Source organism: Musca domestica, unplaced genomic scaffold, assembly GCF_030504385.1.
Source record: "Musca domestica strain aabys unplaced genomic scaffold, Musca_domestica.polishedcontigs.V.1.1 107, whole genome shotgun sequence".
Classification (NCBI taxonomy): domain Eukaryota; kingdom Metazoa; phylum Arthropoda; class Insecta; order Diptera; family Muscidae; genus Musca; species Musca domestica.
Window position 1 is genome coordinate 1,300,662 of NW_026712125.1, and position 20,928 is coordinate 1,321,589.

A 20,928-nucleotide genomic window follows, 5' to 3' on the forward strand; every position below is an offset into this window, starting at 1 on the left:
CTATAGTGAAATTTAATATAGAAAAACTTTTTCTTTGTCACCATAAACCTACCTCGTATTTTTTGAGGACAATTTGCCTTCAATTTAAGACTAAAATTATCTAAAATAAAAAAGTATCAAAAATAGAAGATCCAATATTTTGCGATGGGATTTTCCAAGAGATAAAGAATTTTTACCGATTCCTTTATTGCGGTGACTTATAGTGAAATTTTATGAAGAACAATTTTCCCTTTAAGACCCAATGCCTGGGATAAAGCTTTACTGAAGAAAATCTGCAAAGTTGGGCATAACCACAAAATTGGATGAAATATTATACTTTTGCCTCAAACTCAAGTTTGACGGGGAAAATTAACCGTTATCCATTGGAAATTTGGAATTTTCTAGTTTGGTGAGCTATAGTGAAATTTGGTGTAGAAAAAATTTTGCCTTGACACCAAAGGCCTAGGATGAATTCCCATTGTTAAAATCGGTCAATTTTGGGAATGTGTGTGAAATTATGGCAAAATCTACATTTTAGCGTAGTAACCCAAATGTAAAGGAGAAATTCACCCGTATCTACTATTTTTCCCAAATTTTCTTGATCTGAGACTTATAGTGAAATTTTGTCTAGAATAATATTTTCTTTGACATTAAGAGTCTAGGTTGAAGTATTATCAACGAAACTCTTAAAAACTCAGAATACATGTGAAACTCTGGCAAAAACCGCAGTTTTTCTTATAAACCAAAGTTTGATAGGAAAGATTAGCCATTATCTATTGGAATATCCGAATTTTTCTTAGGACAGACATAGTGAAATTTGGTGTAGAATAAATTTTCCTTTGACACCAAAGGCCTAGAGTGAAGTCCTGTTGTTGAAATCGATCAATATTGGGAATGTGTATGAAATTATTGCAAAACCTACATTTTTGCCTAGTAACCCAAATGTTAATGAGAAATTCACCGTCATGTACTATTTTTACCAAATTTTCTTATTCTGAGACTTATAATAAAATGTTGTCTGGAATAATATTTCCCTTGACGTCAAAACCCTAGGATGAAGTATTACCAACGAAATCCTTAAAGACTGTGAATACAAGTGAAATTCTTTCAAAAACCGCAGTTTCACTTATAAACCAAAGTTTGACAGGGAAATTTAACCGTTATCTATAAGAATTTTCGAATTTTCTTGTTCGGTGAGTTATAGTGAAATTTGATGTAGAACAAATTTTCCCTTGACACCAAAGGCCTAGGGTGAAGTCCTATTGTTGAAATCGGTCAATGTTGGAAATGCGTGTGATATTATGGCAAAATTTACATTTTAGCGTAGTAACCCAAATGTAAAGGATAAATTCACCGCTTTGTACTATTTTTATCAAATTTTCGTGTTCTGAGATTCATAGTGATATTGTATCTAGAATAATTTTTCCATCCACACCAAAAGCCTCGAATGAAGTATTCTTGAAGAAATCCTCAAAAATTATGAATATGTATGAAATTATGGCAAAGTCTACAGTTTTGCTTACAAGCTCAATTTTCATGGTGGATAAATCGATACGTATTATATTTACCGAATTTTCTTATTTGGTAACCTATAGTGAAATTTGATGAGGAATATTTCTTCCTTTGATACCAAAAGCCTAGAATGAAGTACTATCGAAGAAATCGGCCAATTTTAAGAATGCTTATGAAAATGGAACAAACGCTACATTGTTGCCTTCGAACCCAAATTTGATACGGAAATTCACCATTATGTATTGATTTTACCGAATTTTCTTATTCGGTGGCCCATAGCGTAATTTGGTGTAGAATAATTTCTCCATTGACACCAAAAACGTAGGATGGTGCATTATTGAAAAATCGTTGAAAATTTTGAAAAAGTATTAAATGATAACAAAATCTACAGTTTTGCTTACAAGCTCACACTTAAAGGTGGATAATCCGATATGTATTATATTTACCAAATTGTCTTGTTCAGTGACTTATAGTTACATTTTGTGACGAATAAATTATCCATTAGGATCAAAAGCCTAGGATTAAGCATTACTGAAAAAATCATCCAAAGTTGCCAATAGATATGAAATTAATGCAAATCCGACTGATTTGTCTACAAAGTCAAGTTTGAAGGGAAATTTTACCGCTATGCGTTATATATACCGAAATTTCTTGTTCTGAGACCTATAGTAAAATTGGGTGGAGTAAATTTTTCCCATTGACACGAAATGCCTAGGATGAAGTATTAGTAAGGAAAACGACCCATATTCAGAATATTACAAATTTTGGCCAAAAATCATATTTTTACTCACAACCCCATATTCGAACAGGAATGTATGTAATATATATCATAGCTATGAATTTCTTTTATTCAGGAAGTCATAATGAAATTGGATGAGGAAATTTTTTCTCTTTGAAAGCACATCTCTAAAATGACTAAAAGAGGGTCGATTTGCCATTTTTTGAAGGAAGTAAATTTGATCGAAGAATCAATAAAAAATTCTTAATTTATTAAAAAATTGTAGTGATATAACGCCGATAAATATTATATCTATCGATTTCTTTTCTTCAATGACTCATAGCGAAATTCGATATAAAATATTTTTCTCTTTGATACCAAGCTTCTAAGTCCACTCATAGAGTAAAATCACCAAAAAAAATTAACTAATATTGTCATAATAACCAAATTGATAGTGATTATTTATCGATAAATTGCATACCTATCGATATATTTTGCTTGAAATCCCAAAGTGAAATTTGATGGAGAATTTTTCTCTCTTTCACAGTTACTCTCTAAAATGACTCTCTTGACATAAATCAAAGAAGGCGAAATCGGGAACAAAAATCCATAAAATTATTTTATTAACCTCAAATTGATTTCGATATTTTATCGATAAATATTATATCTATCGATTTCTTTTGTTCAGTGACTCATAGTGAAATTCGATGTAGAATATTTCACTCTTTAAGAGGAACTCTCTAAAATGACTCGGAGAGGGACGAAATGCCCTAATTTTAGCAAAGCAAACTTGATCAATAATCAATGAAAATGTCCGAAATTTGGAACTGATATTTAATCGATAAATCTCATATTTAGCGATTTGTTTTGTTCGGGGACTTATAGTGGAATTCAATGTAGAATACGTTCCTCTTTGATACCAACCTCCGAAATCCAATCCTAGAGGGAGAAATGGACATAGTTTGGATTATATATTTTTCTAAAGGTGATTATCGGATTCAATGCTTGATATTGAAGCAGGGTTCTCATGATGTTCCTCAAATAATCACTTTCGTGAAAATAATTATATCAGGAGGTCTTTAAGACATCAATTTAAATTATTAATCAGCCAAGATGACCGGCCAGTTTGTAATTCTATCGGCAAATCCACAATAATTTTCAAAAGGTTTCGAGAGTTCGACTAAAGCTTCTCAAGCTCTTCCAAACCAATATAGACTCATTTGATGTAATTTATTTCAAAAATATTGACGTTTTATATCCATACTCCTAAAAATATTAAAAATGTTTTTTAATATTTAGAGAATTTCAAAATAATACGGAAATTTGCCCCGAATTTTGGAATCTTTAAAATGTGACCTAATTTTTTTCTTCATTCCTAGTTTTCATTCATCATCATTGTAAGATATTTTGAAAATAATTCTTTATTGGACTCCGTAACGTATGATAAATAATAATTATATTTCCCTGTGGGACCCTGTAGCGTATGATTATTATTAATAGAGGTTATTTTGTTCGATATTAAATGATTTGCTTCTAATTTTCATTATTTTTCATCGATTTGCTTCATTTAAAAGGTTAAATGATTTCAAGATAACCATGTTCAAATCCATTGAAATATAAATTGAATACCACAATTTAGTATTAAATTAAGGCCCTAAAAAGGGCCTAATTTTCTTACTTTTAAAATTTTTTAATTTTAATTTTTAATTTTTTTTTTCAGTTAATTTTTTATTTAATTTTTTCCAATAAATCCTTGATGTTACAATTTTATTTCTTTGCCTTTCAGGTTTCTAGTTCAGAATACTTTTTGGTTAGTTTTTGCAATGAATCCGGCTGTCAAGATGAGTTTTTCCCTGCCGCCAAAGGAGTTACTCTGGCGTAAGTTTCGAGTCTTTGATTTTGATCTCAATCCTCAATAATTTTTCTATTTTTAGCAACGCTTTAAGTCAAGCTTTAAGAAAACGTAATTTAAGTTTTAGCCAATTAACAATAACCGACAGTTATGACAATAATCAGACCTCAGCATTTTTGGGAGCAGGTGAGTTCTGGGTCTTCAAAAAAATATTGGAAAATTAATAAAAGCAAATATACTTTCAGGATCTTCACCGCTACAAATTTCACTGGATGAAAATACGGAAGTGGAAAATTTGGCAGGCCATCATTTGTTTGTCAGTGACAAGGACAGTTCAAAGAAAACCCTACAGAAAGCAGCATCATTTGTAGGTTTTGTGCTCCAACAAAAAAATCCAGTTTTATATTTTGTTTTTTTTTTTTCAATTTCCCTCTTTAGGGTTCCCGAGCCCGTCCACCCCGCCTTTTGTCATCTGCCTCCACAGATGAGTCTTCGGAAGTCAATATAACCGGCAAACAGCCCAAACAGCGTTGGTCCGGCCTGTTCGGTGTCAAAAATCCCCAACAAAGTCAATTATGTGAATTGCTAAATAGCTATTCGAAAAATGGGGTACCCCAGAGAACGCCTGCCACCTTGAATTTCGATCATCCTGATCTGGATAATGCCATAGAGTATTTGGATAAAATGCACAAATCCTGGACAGATTTTGTGGAATGCAGTAGCATGAATGATGTTGAGATGAGAATACAGACTGCCATCTGGGAATTGGTGACCACGGAGGTGGACTACATACACTGTCTGCAAACGGTGACAGATGTAAGTGGGACCCTTAGAAAATGAAAAAATATTCCCTTAAAACAAAAAACTCTTCTTTACTTACAGCTCTTCTTGGCCTGCCTGGAATCGGTGCAGGAGGAGGGCCTGCTCAAGGAGGTCGATCAACATCGTCTGTTTGCCAATATTCGCGATATCTGTGAGGCTAATCTAAAATTTTGGACTCTCTATTTGTATCCCATGGTGGCGCATAGCATTCAAACCCGTGAACCGCTACGCATAGGTTTCTTCCAGCCGGGTTTTATTGCCTTTGCAAATCTGTTCGCCCCCTATAAGAAGTACTGTGCGGAACAGAGTACCTGTCAATTCTATTGCAAAGAATTGAATCGTACAAATTCGCTGTTTACCTCGTATCTGGCATGGTGTGAGGCCCAGAAAATGTGTAATCGCTTGAGGCTGGCCGATATCTTGGTGCGCCCCATGCAACGTTTGACAAAGTACAGCTTGCTGCTGACGGCTATAAAGAAACATATGACAGACATCGAAGAAATTGAGGCTTTAGAAACGATGGTAAGTCTAAAAGAGAGGAAAGAGAGAGAGATGGGAAAAAAGTAAACAATTCTGAGCCGAAGGATTGAACTAGATGGTGAACTATGAACTAGTCACGTCCCAAGCAATTCCCATCAAAAGAGCTAAACTAGATTGAGCGCCCAGTAAAAAGAACTTCATTTTTCAACTCTTCTTTAAAAGCCAAACAATTGGATCCAACAATAATCGATGTGATCTTGATCGTTTTCTATACCCATATCCCCTCCTATCCCTCCCAAATTTCTTCACATATACCACGAGGCATTCATTTTCATTAGTCCATAAGGAAACCGAATCAAAATTGCTCCTTATATCAAAAACAAACCTTGGAAAGGTCGCAGCAAAACTACACAGGATTAATTCTAAGGACTGAATTGATATTAAATTTCTCAGCACCTGAATCCTTTCAAATTCCAACCAAATCTCTTCTGATATTCCTCGATGAATCATTCTTCCCTATTCTGTAAAAAAGTAGTCCTGATTTTGTCCCAAATGCCAAAGAATAGCTGTAATTATTCCAAATGGATTGCGATTTACCGGATTCAATTGTTGTTCGTGGCTTATTACAGATCTCCTGGTAGAGTATCCGTTCAAATCTTTGGATAAGTTCTTGAGTTGTTCTCGAAGATAGCTACTTCACTTCCGTGCAAAGAAGTAGCCTTTATTTTGTCCCAAATACTAGCAGTGAGAATGAAAAACATGCTCGAGGAAAATTAGATATTGGGATTCAATGGTTGTCACCGACGTATTTCCAGTTTTTTTCGTCTCAATTGTGGCACAAATCACATCCAAATTTCTTCAGATACACCTCGACGAATCTCTCTTCCCAAATCTGTAAAGGATTAATCTATATTTTACCTCTGTATGCCGGATCTAAGCTAGGAGAGATCCGAGTACTGCGTTTCAGTGTATTCAGGATTGCGCATTGATAGATTGACACTTTTCTATTACCATATCTATTCAAATCTCTCAAAATTTTATCTAGCTTTCCTCGAAGACTCTCTATTAAGTATTCCGTAAAAAAATTGTCCTGCTTTGTCAAAAATGTTAGCTTTAAGTTGTAAGAAGTCAATGAAAAATGTCCACCGAATGTCATTAAAAACGATTTTTGGGATTCAACGGCTGTTACCGACGTATTTCTAGTTTTTTTCTCAATAGTGGCACAAATCGTATCCAAATTTCTTCAGATACACCTCGACGAATCCCCCTTCCCAATTCTGTAAAGTATTAATCTAGATTTTGCCTCTCAATGCCGGATCTAAGCCCGGGGAAATCCGAAAATTGAGTTTCAGTTGTTCATTGATATATTGACATTTTTCTATGCCAATATCTATTCAAATATTTTCAAAATTTCATCTAGCTTTCCCCAAAAACTCCCTGTTTAATATTCTGCAAAAAATGTCTCATTTTGTCAAAAATATTACCTTTGAGTTGTGGGAACTCCTTGAAAAAATTACACCGAATATCATAAAAAAATTATTTTTTGGATTCAACGGCTGTCACCAACGTATTGCTAGTTTTATGTCTCAATAGTCTCACGAATCGTTTTCAAATTTCTTCAGATACACCTCGACGAATGTCTCTTCCCAATACTATAAAGTATTAATCTAGATTTTACCCCCAAATGCCGGATCTAAGCCAGTGGACATCCTAGTATTGCGTTTCAGAGAATTCAAGATTGCGCATTGATAAATTGACACTTTCCTATGGCCATATCTATTCAAATCTCTCAAAATTTAATCCAGCTTTCCTCGAAGAATCTCTATTAGGTAATCCGTAAAAAAATGTATTATTTTGTCAAAAATGTTAGCTTTGAGTTGTGTGAACTCCTTGAAAAAATTACGCCGAATATCATAAAAAATGATTTTTTGGATTCAACGGCTATCACATATTTCTAGTTATATTTTTCTCAAAAGTGGCACAAATGGTATCAAAATTTCTTCAGATACACCTCGAAGAATCCCTCTTCCAAATTCTGAAAAGGATAAATCTAGATTTTGCCTCCAAATGCCGGATCTAAGTCAGGGGAGATCCGAGAATTGAATTTCAGTTGATTAAAGAGTGCTCATTGATAGATTGACACTTTTCTTTGCCCACATCCTTCTAAACCTTTTCGAAATATCAGCAGGCTTTCCTCAGAAACTCTCTATTAGGTATTTCATAAAAGAATTGCCTTTTTTGTCAAAAATATTAGCTCTGAGTTGTGGGAAAAATTTCCACCAAATGCCATAAAAACAGATTTTTTTGGATTCTGCGGCTGTTACTCTCATATTACTAGTTTCTTATCTCAATAGTCTCACAAATCGTATCAAAAATTATTCAGATATACCTTGACGAATCCCTCTTCCCAATTCTGAAAAGGAAAAATCTAGATTTTGCCTCCAAATGCCGGATCTAAGTCAGGGGAGATCCGAGAATTGAGTTTCAAAGAATTCAAGAGTAATCATTGATAGATTGACATTTCCTATGCCCATATCTATTCAAATCTTTTCAAAATTTCATCTAGCTTTCCCCGAAGAATCCTTGTTGAGTATTCTGTTAGAAATATATATAATTTTGCACAAAATATTAGCTACGAAATGTCCATGAGAATTTTCTCCGGAATATCATAAAAATGATTTTTAGGATTTAACGGTTGTCACTGACATATGGCTATTTTTTCCACCAGTAGCCACTCTAATCGAAACCAAATTTCTTCTGTAACACTTTGACGAATCCGCCTTCACTATTCTGAAAAGGAATTATTTTGAATTTACCCTAAAATACCGGATCCCAGTAAGAGAAAGTCCAAGTATTAAGATTCAATGAATGCAACAATGTTCATTGACAGATTGGCTATTTTCGGTACCTATATTCGTTTGAATCGGTTCCAAACTCCATAAGATATTTTCCAGAAGTCTGAATATTGTCCTCGGTAAAGAAATGATCAGAAATTGCGAAAAATATACCAACTAAATGGTGAAAGTTCGTAGGAACTTTGCGAAAAAAACATTTCTTAAAAAAATTGTTCTTGGGATTCAACGATGGTCAGTGGCACATGGATGCTGCTCCAGCAAATCGTCTCCAAATTCCTCGAAATACACCTCGACGAATTCGTCTTCACATAGGCATTATCTATACGAAATTGTTTGCCTTTGAGCAGAATATAGTCTTTCGAATTTCCCAATCTTTCGATGACTATTATCGATTCCTGTGAATTTGGAAATGGATTCAAAATATTTACCCAAATTGCAGAGTTGAATAATATTTTTTAATGGGATTTTGTATGATATATTTTACTTAATTTCCATTTTTTATTGTTTTTTTTTTTCAGATCCAAACCACCGAACATTTTGTATGTAGTGTTAACAACCATTTAACGACCAGACAAGAAAATGAACGCTTAAAAGGAGTCATGGCTCGCATTGAGTCATACGATGTGGTGGTAAGTTCAGGGAGAATTTTTAATACAATTTACAATTTTTTTAACGCTTCTCTCCATCCCGCTCCCCGCAGGACACCAACAACGAACATTTGGAGAAAATGATCAAACAACATAGCCAAATGTTCGATCTGTGTGCACCCATGAAAGGCTGTGCCTCTCAGCATGTACGCCATCTCTTCATGGAGGGCGATCACAAATACAAAGACAATCTCGGCAAGGCCGATGTGCATTGTTTTCTACTCACCGATATGCTGTTGGTTTGCAAATCGATAGCGAAAAAAGGTCTGGGCACCTTGAAGGTGATACGACAACCCTATCTAACCGATAGACTCATTGTCCAACATTCCAATAATATTTTAAGTTGTGTTTATGTAAACGAATTCCAAGTGGCCGTGAACGCGTTTACACTGCAATGCTCCGAGGCCCAGAAATGGTATGAGGCCCTGAAAAGGGCACGCACGATATATACGCGCATGAAGCAGAGTAGCATTTCGACGGCCACCAATTGGGAGGCAATGCGTTTTGGCGGCAGTATGATCAGTGCTGGCACTGTTGATAGTTTGGGTGTCAAGAAATCGCCGCTGAACTCATCCATTTGTAGTCATGTGACAAGTGCCAATAACAGCCATAGTGGTTCGGTGGAGTGGAATGATTCGCGTAACATATCCGTGGAGTTTGACAAGACAAATTCTCTGTCCAGTGATGAGGGTTGTGCATATTTGGGTAAGTAGCTGAGAAATTTTTTATTGAGAACAAAAATTGATTGATTTCCGTTTTTTTGGCGGACATTTTTTCCAGGGGCCCATGGTTTTCCTTTGAAGGGCAAACCGGTAACCACCATTAGTCCACAGAAACTAAAAGTGAACACCAGTTCTTCCAACACCTTGACAGTCCAGCCGCTAAATCATTTGGGACAAAGTTTGCCCGATTTAAATTTACATCACAGCCATACGTAAGTAGCCCCTGCCGATCGGCCGGCCTGTTATTAGAAAATATGTTATTAGAAAATATTAGAAAACTAGCAACAAATTAGCTTTTATAGAAAAAATACAATTTACGTTTATTTTTGTTTCCTTTCTCTATGTTGTAACACAATTTTGCTCAGTAGTGTCCAGCAGAGCTAGGAACTCATTAAATAACCCAGACATCTTCATCGTTTGCAATATCATCCCCAGCATTTTCATCTTCGTCATCATATTTGTCATGCCCCTGCCGTTATCCTTTATAGCATATACAAAAACAACACGTAATGAAAAATACAACAATTTTTTTAATTTCCTGATTTGTTTTTTTCGTCTTCCTTTGTTTTCTTCTTTTCTTTTTTTGATCAAATTCACGCCACAAATTTTAATTGGCTTTTTTTTAAAATGCAAAACAAAAATTTTGGTTTTATCTTTGATGTATGCCAACATCACTGAATCAATGTCTTTGTGCGTACCTGTGTGTGTATATCTGTGTGTTCTCTAATGATGATGATGATGATGTGCATTTGAACCTGGTCTCCATTAGTAATCTTTACCATACTTATAGTAATAATACCCTATTGGTACCGGGTGCAGCCAATACAAGCAGCACACAATCGGGTAATTTACTATTGTCACCTAGTCATCGGGGTATTTCGTATCCACCACCAAGTCCAACGAGGTAAGTTTATGTTACTTCCCCAACCCAACCAACCAACCTACTTTTCAAGTTCCCACACAATAATGGCCAACACACATGATACACCGGGTTAAAGTTTTTGAATGGAATTTTCTGTTGGATGGGTCCTGGAGACACACTCTATTCAGATATCGATTATTTTCTCAGCTTCCCTAACAAATTTTCTGTAATAATCTTCTTAGATTGAAATATTTAAGTTTTCGAGTTCAGAAAGGTGTTCGAAAAACGGTAGTTAATACTCAGCTGGAATTTAAATTTCTTGTAATTTTCAGTTGAATGGGTCCTGGAATCACACTTTATTCGAATACCGATTGTTTGTCAGCTTCCCTAATAAATTTTCTATAAATATTTTTAAAACTATTTTCTTGGATCTGATTTCTGTCAGGTTGCTTGCCACAGGATCTTTACAAAATTCCAACAATAATGGCAACTATTCTCTTCTACTTTTTCTTGAAAAAATATTTGAAAACGCAATTCAAAATTGGTCACTTACATTTCAAAATATTTCAATTCCCATTTCCTCTCGAATCGTATTAGATTTTTTCCAGATAGGCCTCCGCAATATTGACTGCACTAATCTGCGAAAAATATCCTTGATTTAGAGCTCAACTACCGAAAATGTTCCCTGGAAAGTCGAAGGGGTAGATTGAAATATTTAAATTTAAGTAAGGCTCGAAAGACGGTAGTTAATATTCAGCTGGAATTTAAATTTCTTGTAATTTTCAGTGGAATGGGTCCTGGAATCACACTTTATTCGAATGCTGATAGTTTGTCAGCTTCCCTAATAAATTTTCCATAAATATTTTCAAAACAATTTTCTAGGATCAGACTTCCGTCAGGTTTCTTGCCACAGGACCTTTAAAAAATTCCAACAAAAATTTCAACTCTTCCCTTCTATTTTTTCTCGAAAAAAAAATTGGAAGTGCGATTCACCAATGGTTACTTACACTTCAAAAGATTTCTGTGTCCATTTCCTCTCGAATCTTATTGAATTTTTTTCCAAATAGGCCCTGATAATATTGGCTGCACTAATCTGCGAAAAAATATCCAAAATTTATCCCTCAACTACCGAAAATAATCTCTGGGAAGTCGAAGGAACTTGATTGAAATTTTTAAGATTTTGGAGTTCAGATAAGATCTCGAAAGACGGTACTTTATACTCAACTGGAATCAAAATTTTTGTCAAATGGCTTTCAAATATTCCTAATGAAAATTAGGTCCAATATTCTGTTAAAAACAATGCCAAGTACTTTTAACAAAACTTCTTTAGAAAGAAATGGAAAAATTTGAAATAAATTTTAAAACTGGATCCAATTATAGACCCTGTCAATTTTGTGCCTTTCTTCCCTTATATCCGCTCAGATCGACTCCAAATTTCTTTAGGACTTAAATAACCAGTCCCTTTTTAATATTCTAAAAGAAAGTCGAACCAATTCCACCACTAATATCAGCCACGAGCTGTGGGAAGCCCACTTGAATTCTTCAGAAAATATTATTAAGTTTTTATCATGAAAAATTTATTTCTATCCACATATTCCTTCAAATCGTTTTAAAATTTCCTTTGGAATACAACGATAGATCGAATTTTACTATTACATTAAAAGTTTGACTCGAAACAAGCCCAAATATCAGCTACGATCTGCAGGAAACAACAGAGATTTCTTCAAAAAATAGTGGAAAAACTCTTTCGTAGGATCCAACGATGGTCCATAGGAAATTTGTGTCTTTCTCCCCTTTCCTTTGCTCAAAATGTTTCCAAATGTCTTCAGGATCTAAACGACCAATCCCTGTTTACTATTTTGAAAGAAAGTCGGCAAAATTCCACCATAAATATCAGCCACGAGCTGTGGGAAGTCCACGTGAGTTCTTTACAAAATATTATTAAGTTTTTGTCATGAAAAGTATTTTTCTATCCTCATATTTGTTCAAATCGTTTTAAAATTTCTTTTAGAGATCGAATTTTACTATTCCATTGTAGGTTTGTCTGAAAACAATTCGAAAAATCCTCTACGTTCTGTAAAAAACAACTAAGATTTCTTCAAAAAATATTGGAAAAATTGGTTCGTAGGATCCAACGATGGTCCCTAGGAAATTTGTGTCTTTCTCCACTTATATTCACTCAAATCGACTCCAAATTTCTTCAGGATCTACATGACCGATCCCTTTTAACTATTTTGAAAAAAAAATTGGTCCGATTCCTCCACAATTATCAGCCAAAAGCTGTGGGAAGTCCACGTGAGTTCTTCACAAAATGTTATGAAGTTTTTGTCATGAAAAATGTATTTCTTTTCTCATAACCTCTCAAATCGTTGTAAAATTTATGTTGGATTACAAAGATAAATCGGTTCTACCTCGGATATTGTCGTTTTAGATTTTATTACAAAAATTCTGGTCTTTGGCTTGGGGAAGTCAAACCGAATCAAATGCAAAAAATCTCTCAAATTTTTTTCTATGTTAAAATAATGATCTCTCCTTGGCTTGAGGTTCCGGCGCGGAAATACAACTCTAAAGAACTCCAATATGTTATTTTCGACCCAAGATAATATACAACAACAGGTTTGAATTTTAACCCTCGCAATGAGGTAATCTTGACATGACCTTATCTAAACAATTAGACTGATATGGGTGTTGAATCGTCCCATTTCTTCATCTATGTTTCCCTTCCATTCCATCACTCTCTTTCACTTACTTGTTCCAGGAATGTGTGTATGTCTCCCCCCTCTCTCTCTCTCCATCTCTATAAATATATATATTTATATAAAAATTTACTAATTCCTAAAATTTATTTTAAAATTTTCCATTCTTCAAAAAAAAAATCCCATTTGTTATTAACAATTATTTTTCAATACTCTAACTACCGGACACAATACACAAACTGTAAAATATATATAAATTTGTATAAAAATTATAAATTTATTAATTTTTTAATTAATCTAATTTTTTTTCTCAAATTTTCTCCTCCCAAAAAAAAAAACAAATTTTAACAGGGTACCACTGAGACGTGGCATGGCCTTTTCCAATTCCATTAAATATCCACCCTTAGAGAAGACACGTAAATTAACCTCACAGAATAGCATAAATTGGCATCAGATTCCAGCAACGCCCACACCCACCAGTCCCCAATCGCAGCACACATCGCCCAGTCGCCAGGCCCTGGCACCGAATACACCCGATAATGTTAGTGTAACCAGCAATAGTAGTAGTAATTTGGCAGTGAATACTCTAACGGAAAGTGAGGCCGCCAGTGGTGGCTCTCAGCAGCAGCTGCAGCAGCAACAATCAAATCCCATTATTTTATCAACCCAGTTATCGAATTCAACGGAAACGGATGTTTGATTCTTTTTCAAACGAAAGAAAAGTAAATTTTTCATGAAATGATAAAGAAAATTTCAAACTCCCCTACCTTCGACCGCCATACCCCCTCTTAAAGATAGCAATACTTTTTATAACCAAATTTTACTACATCAATCCGCATGTAGTAATTACGGCAATATACAAACAAGAAAAAAAGACAAAAAATCAAAAACACAAAATACTTTCAAAAAATAAATCAAATCCAAAAAAATTTAAAATTGAAAGAAGGAAAAAACCAAAATTAAATTTAATTAAAATAAAATAAAAAAAAAACAAAATTTTAATATTAAACAACAAAATAGTAACAAATCAAAGAACACACACGTACACCCACAAAATCAAGTAGCTTAGTTAAATTTTTAAAAACGACAACAAAAATATATTCATAAAAAAACCAAAATTACAGAAACATAACCTTAAACTATTCTGGGATTTTTTTTAACCCAATGAAATTCCCCCCGGACCCCGAAATTCCCTATCCTGCAATATCTAAGCTTTTATGGAATCAAGGACTAGGTTTGTAAGAATAAAAAGAGGATATGGAATATAAAATATTTAATAAAACAATGCCATCTATTGGCCCAAAAGGGTATAATTACACTTCCACAATCATGTATAATATTGTTTTTTTTTTTTTTAATTTCCCTTGTAATTTTTGTAAATTTCCTTAAAAAAATGTTTTTCCATTTAATCCCAACTTTTGTACATTTATTTTCCCCCCTAAATTTTTTTTTTTTTTTTTGTTTTTTGTTAACATCCATTTTAATTCTCCGTTAATTATTTTATATATATTATTTAAAATCAGTCGTATAAAAAACAAAAGATCATGTTGTAAAAAAATGCTTATTTTCAAACCAGTATTTATGTTATATAAAATATAGAGAGCTAAGTGATTAAAATGATTTACCAATAAAAATATCGAAAAATTTCAAAATAGATATATTTGTTTTTTTATTTATTTATTTTTTATTAAAATTGCAATTTTTTCAATTAATAAAATTTCATTTTTTATTTTATTTTTTTTTTATTTTATTTTTTGATATCAATTTTCTGTAATATTTTTTCTCTTTTTTTTTGTTGTTTTTAAAGTTATTTTAATATCAATTTTCTTTATTTTATTCTAAAATATTTTGTTACCCACTGTTGCGCTCAAAGAATTTTACGCCTTAAAGTATGCTACACTTTTTGTATAATTGTACTAGATTGCGAAAATTGTAAACGTTTCAAGATTTTTGCCATCATGATGATGATTATATTTGGCATCGTATTTGATTGGGTTAATTCGAAAAATATAAGAAGCCTCCAGTTTCATATGTTCGGAACAATTGATCTATGGTCGAAATTTTTGGAGATGTAATGAAAAATACAAACAGACTTTGTGTTTTTTTTGTCACTGAGGCAAACATCTTGGACCCCAAAATTTAAAACAGGTGTCCTTTTGATATGGCTTGTATGTGGAGATTTCTCTTGTTCGGTGACCTATAGTGAAATTTAATGGCGAGTACTTTTTCCATTGACATAATTTGTCTATAACCCGAGAATGTGGTTGAAAATGGCATCGATTCAAAAAGACATGAGAACAACCTATGGAAGAAAAATATAAAGTTTCTGTCGATGCATCCAATCTCCTAAATTCTGTTGTTCTGTGACTTATAGTAAAATTGGCTGAGGAATATAGGAATATTTTTTCCATTGACACCACTCGCCTAAAGTGAAGCATTAAAGGAGAAAAGGCATAGATTTGAACTTATACGAAATTTGAGCATTTGAACTCAATAAAAAACTTTGAGGATATATTCGATATACCAACTTTGTAATAGGTATATTTTTTGATATGGGTTGTATGTAGAGACTTCTCTTGTTCGGTGACCTATAGTAGAATTTGATGACGAATACTTTTTCCATTGACATGATTTGTCTAAAACCGAAAATTGTGGTTGATAATGGCATCGACTCAAAAAACAATGAAAACAATCTATAAAATAAAAATACATCGTTTCTGTCCACACACTCAATTTCTGCTTATTTTTCTCCATATATATCAGATCTACATATATCTGTTCTTCTGTGACTTATAGTACCATTTCATGAGGAATATTTTTTCCATTGACACCACTCTCCTAAAGTGAAGCTTTAAGGGAGAAAAGGCATAGATTTGAAAGTGCAAGAATTTTGCGCAAATGAATACGATAAACAATTTTGAGGATATATTTGATAAACCAAATTTAAAACAGATCTATTTTTTGGTATGGGTTGTATGTAGAGATTTCTCTTGTTCGGGGACCTATAGTGAAATTTAATGGGGCATAACTTTTCCATTGACATAATTTGTCTAAAACCTAAAATTTTGGCTGAAAATGGCATCGACTCAAAAAACCACAAAAACAACGCATAGAGAAAAATACATCGTTTCTATCGATACATAAAATGTCTTCTTATTTTTGTAGATGTACATCCAACAGGTCTATTTTTTGATATGGGTTGCTTGTAGAGATTTCTCTAGTCCCGTGACCCCCCCCATGAAATTTAATGGGGAATCTTTCTCTCATTGAGATCACTGGCCTAAAATGAAGCCTTGTTCGAGAAAATTTCAAATAATCGAAATTATGCAAAATTAGTCCAAACAAACCCCATAAACAATTTCTACCGAAATACAAAATTCCATTTATCTTCCTTCCGATATTTTATGTCTAGAGATTTCTCTTGTTCTGTGACCCATAGTGAAATTTTATGGGGAATATTTCTTCCATTGACATTGCTTGCCTAAAATGAAGTGTTATGGCAAAAAAGGACAATGATTCGAAAAGATACAAAAATAAATCAAGTTAAAAAATTCTACGGAAATTCATTTATTTTCCGTCCGGTATATTATATCTAGGGATTTGTCATGTTCTGTAACCCATAGTAGAATTTTATGGGGAATCTTTCTTCCATTGACATCACTTGCCTAAAACGAAGCGTTATGGAAAAAGAGACAACAATTCGAAAATATACAAATTTAAACTAAATTTAATAATTTCTGTCGAAATACAAAAATTTCATTAATTTTCCTCTTGATATATTATATCTAGAGATTTCTCACGTTCCGTAACCTGTACTCGAATTTGATGGGGAATACTTCTTCCATTGAGACCCCTTTGCTAGAATGAAGCATTGTAAGAGAAAACAGCAAAGATTCGGAAAGATTTAACATTTTCCCAAAACAAACAACGTAAAAAAATATTTACCTGTAACTGTAACTTTAGAGGGATATTTAAGAAAAAATATCCATGAAAGGAAGTCCACATTTAAAGGGCCTATGATAAAAATATTTCGAAAAAATACACATATATATGTCCATTTATAAAAATACACAATTATAAGTCTATGAAGAGAGGGAAAATAAAAAATCTTTTTACAAAGTCCACGTAAAAAGTCCACATCCTGATGGGCCCAGAAAATAACATGTCATAAATATTTCTTTTTTACATTCCGCATCTATATGGCTTTAGAAATGTCGAGCAAAAAATATTATTTAAAAAGGCCACTTTCCAAATTTCTTCCATATAGTGGAGGGTATTCAATGTTTGGTACGGCCGAACTTACTGCTTTTTTACTTGTTACATAATAATCTTCACTTGGAAGTCTTGAAAAGTATTCGTGGAATGAATACAGATGCAGTGCAAGCATTAAATGTGTTTGCCTAAAACTATGCTAAGAATTTTGAATTTATGTTTATTTTATATTTTTACATTCTTTATATACATTGGAAATTAATTATTTTGATTTTTTTTTTTAATTATTATATTATTATTATTATTATTATTATTATTATTATTATTATTATTATTATTACTATTATTATTATTATATTATTATTATTATTATTATTATTATTATTATTATTATTATTATTATTATTATTATTATTATTATTATATTATGATTATTATTATTATTATTATTATTATTATTATTATTATTATTATATTATTATTATATATTATTATTATTATTATTATATATTATTATTATTATTATTATTATTATTATTATTATTATTATATTATTATATTATTATTATTATATTATTATTATTATTATTATTATTATTATTATTATTATTATTATTATTATTATTATTATTATTATTATTATTATTAGTATTATTATTATTATTATTATTATTATTATTATTATTATTATTATTATTATTATTATTATTTTATTACTATTATTATTATTATTATTATTATTATTATTATTATTATTATTATTATTATTATTATTATATTATTATTATTATTATTATTATTATTATTATTATTATTATTATTATTATTATTATTATTTTTATATTCTTTCACTTAGCTCTGAATGTAAATATTAATAATTCTGACTTTTCGTTCGTTTTTATAAACAAAATTGTGAATATTTCTATTGAATGAATGAAATAAGACAACATATAGGGAAATTGTGTATATTTTAATATATAAACACATCACGTGTATCTAAATGAAAAATAATAAATTTTATTATTTTTTTAACATAAAAATCTTTTATAGCCGACATGTCATATCAAAATATTATTGTAGTCAGATATAGCATCTTCATAATGATTTTTTTCATGTATATATATTCATAAAAATTTATAATAAAAAAATTAAAGAAAAGCTTTAATAAAACACTTTTTTCTTAGCAAAAAAAAGGTGAAATTAGAAGAAAGCATTTTACGTAATAGTCTACCAAATTTTCATTAGGAGTCACTTTTCTCTCCCACCCCACTACAAATCTGCCCTAGATGTAATTTAAAATCTCTCTTTACGAAATAACTTCACCATAGTAAACTATCAACCGAAATTGGCCTTCTAAATTAGCTTACAACAAATTGACAACTCAAAATTTTAAATAAAAAAAAAATAATAAAATATTAAAAAAATAAACTAAAGATCTTCCTTTCTACATAGATTTTAGTATAAATATAAACTTATATTGATACATATTTATTTCAATATATACACAAAATAGGGTTATTTGTAGTTGTAATAATTTTGAATTTCAAAAAAAAAATAATTTTAAATTAATTAATTGTATTAATTATTAAATGTATTAATTATTTATGTATTAATTATTTATGTATGTATATACAAAGTTTTAAAAAAATATTTTAATTTTTTTTTAAATTTATAAAAAATATAACCCTTCTAAACAACACTGTAAGAAAATAACATCAATGAGTTATTAATAATAAAAATAAATAGAGGAGATTAATTCCTAACAACTATATATACCAAAGTTTGGATCACAATATGGTCTCATATTTAAGGTATTGAATTAAAAAAAATAAATAAAAAAACAGTAAAATATTATTGTTATTATTATGCTTAAAAATACACACCCACATTAACAAATCAGAATAATGACTCTGTATGCGAGATAAATCCACAATTTTGCTATTTATACTTTTTTTATTTTAATTTGAAAAAAAAAAAACATATAAATATAGAGATTTTATTCATAATAATGACGAAGTGGGAGAATTTCGACAAATTTTAATTGAAAAAAAAAAACTACAAGATTTTGGACACATATATAAAAAACCCAAATGAGTAATTTTTATACCCTTCTCAACTCATCGAAATAATCATTTAAGACATAACAAAGTATGTTATGTATTCACACTAGAGTCAAAACGAATAAAGATAGGAAGCTAAAATTTTGCACTGATCAGTCTTTTGTCTACAGGCAGGTCAAGTTCGAAGATGGGCTATAACGGTCCACGATATCGTATAGCCCCCGTACAACGGTACCACCCATTATTCGATATTTTGAGAATTTTTTTGTTAGACTTTTTGAATTGCATCATTTTCCCATAGAAATCTTCATTTTTTGGAATTGATGTTGAAAGAAAAAATATTCCTTGGAAAATATCACTATAAGTCAGTAAATAATGGAATTATCTAGATACTCTCTTTATTACGAAATACATTTTTTTCAATTTGGGTGTTTAAAAAAGATACCATTTCAGAGCATTTTTTTGAGTCTTTTGTTACTGGGTCGATTTCTCATACAAATCTTCATTTTCGGTAATTGATGTTAAACGAAAAAATATTCCTCAGAAGATTTCACTATAGGTCACCAAACACAAAAATTCCTTACATTTATTCTGTAACGGAAAAAATTGTTTCAATTTGGGTATTAAAAAAACTGGTAATTTCTGTTTTTTTTTTTTGGCAGTTTTTTCGAATTGGGTCAATTTCTCAAAGAAATCTACATTACATGGAATTTTTGTTAGAGAAAAAAGTATTCCTTGGAAAATGTCACATAAATTATCAAACAAACAAATTCCCTAGATATTCTCTATTACGTAGAGAAAAGTTGTATCCATTTTCGTATTTAAGAAATTTATCATTTCTGAGGATTTTTTGATAGTCTTTTGGTATTGGCTCAATTTCTCATAGAAATCTGCATTTTAGGGAATTGATGTTGAAGAATCAAATATTCCTTGGAAAAATTGACTATCAGTAATAGTTATACTCTATTAAGGAAAAAATCGTTCAGTGAACAAAATAATTCTCTAGATATAATCTATTAGCGAAAAATAATTAATTTCAATTTGGGTAATTATGAAAATTGTCATTTCGGGTTTTTTTGGGTACTGTTTTTGAATTTGGTTTATTTCTCATAGAAATCTACATTTTCGGGGGTTGAGGTCAAAGAAAAAAATATTCCTCAGAAAATTTCACTATGGGTTACTGAATAATATAATTCTCTAGATATAATCTATTAGCGAAAAACTATTAGTTTCAATTTGGGTAATTAAGAAAGTTGTCATTTTTGATTTTTTGGGTACTTTTTTTGAATTGGGTCTATTTCTCATAGAAATCTACATTTTTGGGGATTGTGATGAAAGAAAAAAATATTCCTCAGAAAATTTCACTATGGGTCACTGAACAAAATAATTCTCTAGGTATAACCTATTAGCGAAAAATAATTCATTTCAATTTGGGTAATTAAGAAAGTTGTAATTTCTTGTTTTTTTTTGGGTACTCTTTTCGAATTTGGTATATTTCTCATAGAAATCTA

The 20,928-nt window shown here is 31.3% G+C and overlaps 1 protein-coding gene across 4 annotated transcripts in view; it reads left to right on the forward strand.

Annotated features, from left to right (window-relative positions):
* The window catches only part of LOC101900908 (uncharacterized), a 90,485-nt gene extending 75,686 nt beyond the window's left edge, over window positions 1–14,799 (forward strand). For 2 of the 4 annotated variants that reach the window (XM_020036749.2, XM_059129046.1), the window contains 10 exons: window positions 3,996–4,087; window positions 4,144–4,247; window positions 4,307–4,428; window positions 4,500–4,877; window positions 4,944–5,405; window positions 8,737–8,847; window positions 8,919–9,570; window positions 9,646–9,799; window positions 10,357–10,491; window positions 13,497–14,799. In XM_020036749.2, the coding sequence (XP_019892308.1) occupies window positions 3,996–4,087; window positions 4,144–4,247; window positions 4,307–4,428; window positions 4,500–4,877; window positions 4,944–5,405; window positions 8,737–8,847; window positions 8,919–9,570; window positions 9,646–9,799; window positions 10,357–10,491; window positions 13,497–13,845 (2,559 nt within the window). In that variant the 3' untranslated portion in view covers window positions 13,846–14,799. The remainder of the gene's footprint in view (window positions 1–3,995; window positions 4,088–4,143; window positions 4,248–4,306; window positions 4,429–4,499; window positions 4,878–4,943; window positions 5,406–8,736; window positions 8,848–8,918; window positions 9,571–9,645; window positions 9,800–10,356; window positions 10,492–13,496) is intronic. The other 2 variants (XM_059129040.1, XM_059129045.1) reach the window with 2 other exon arrangements.
* The last annotated feature ends 6,129 nt before the right edge of the window (window positions 14,800–20,928 follow it).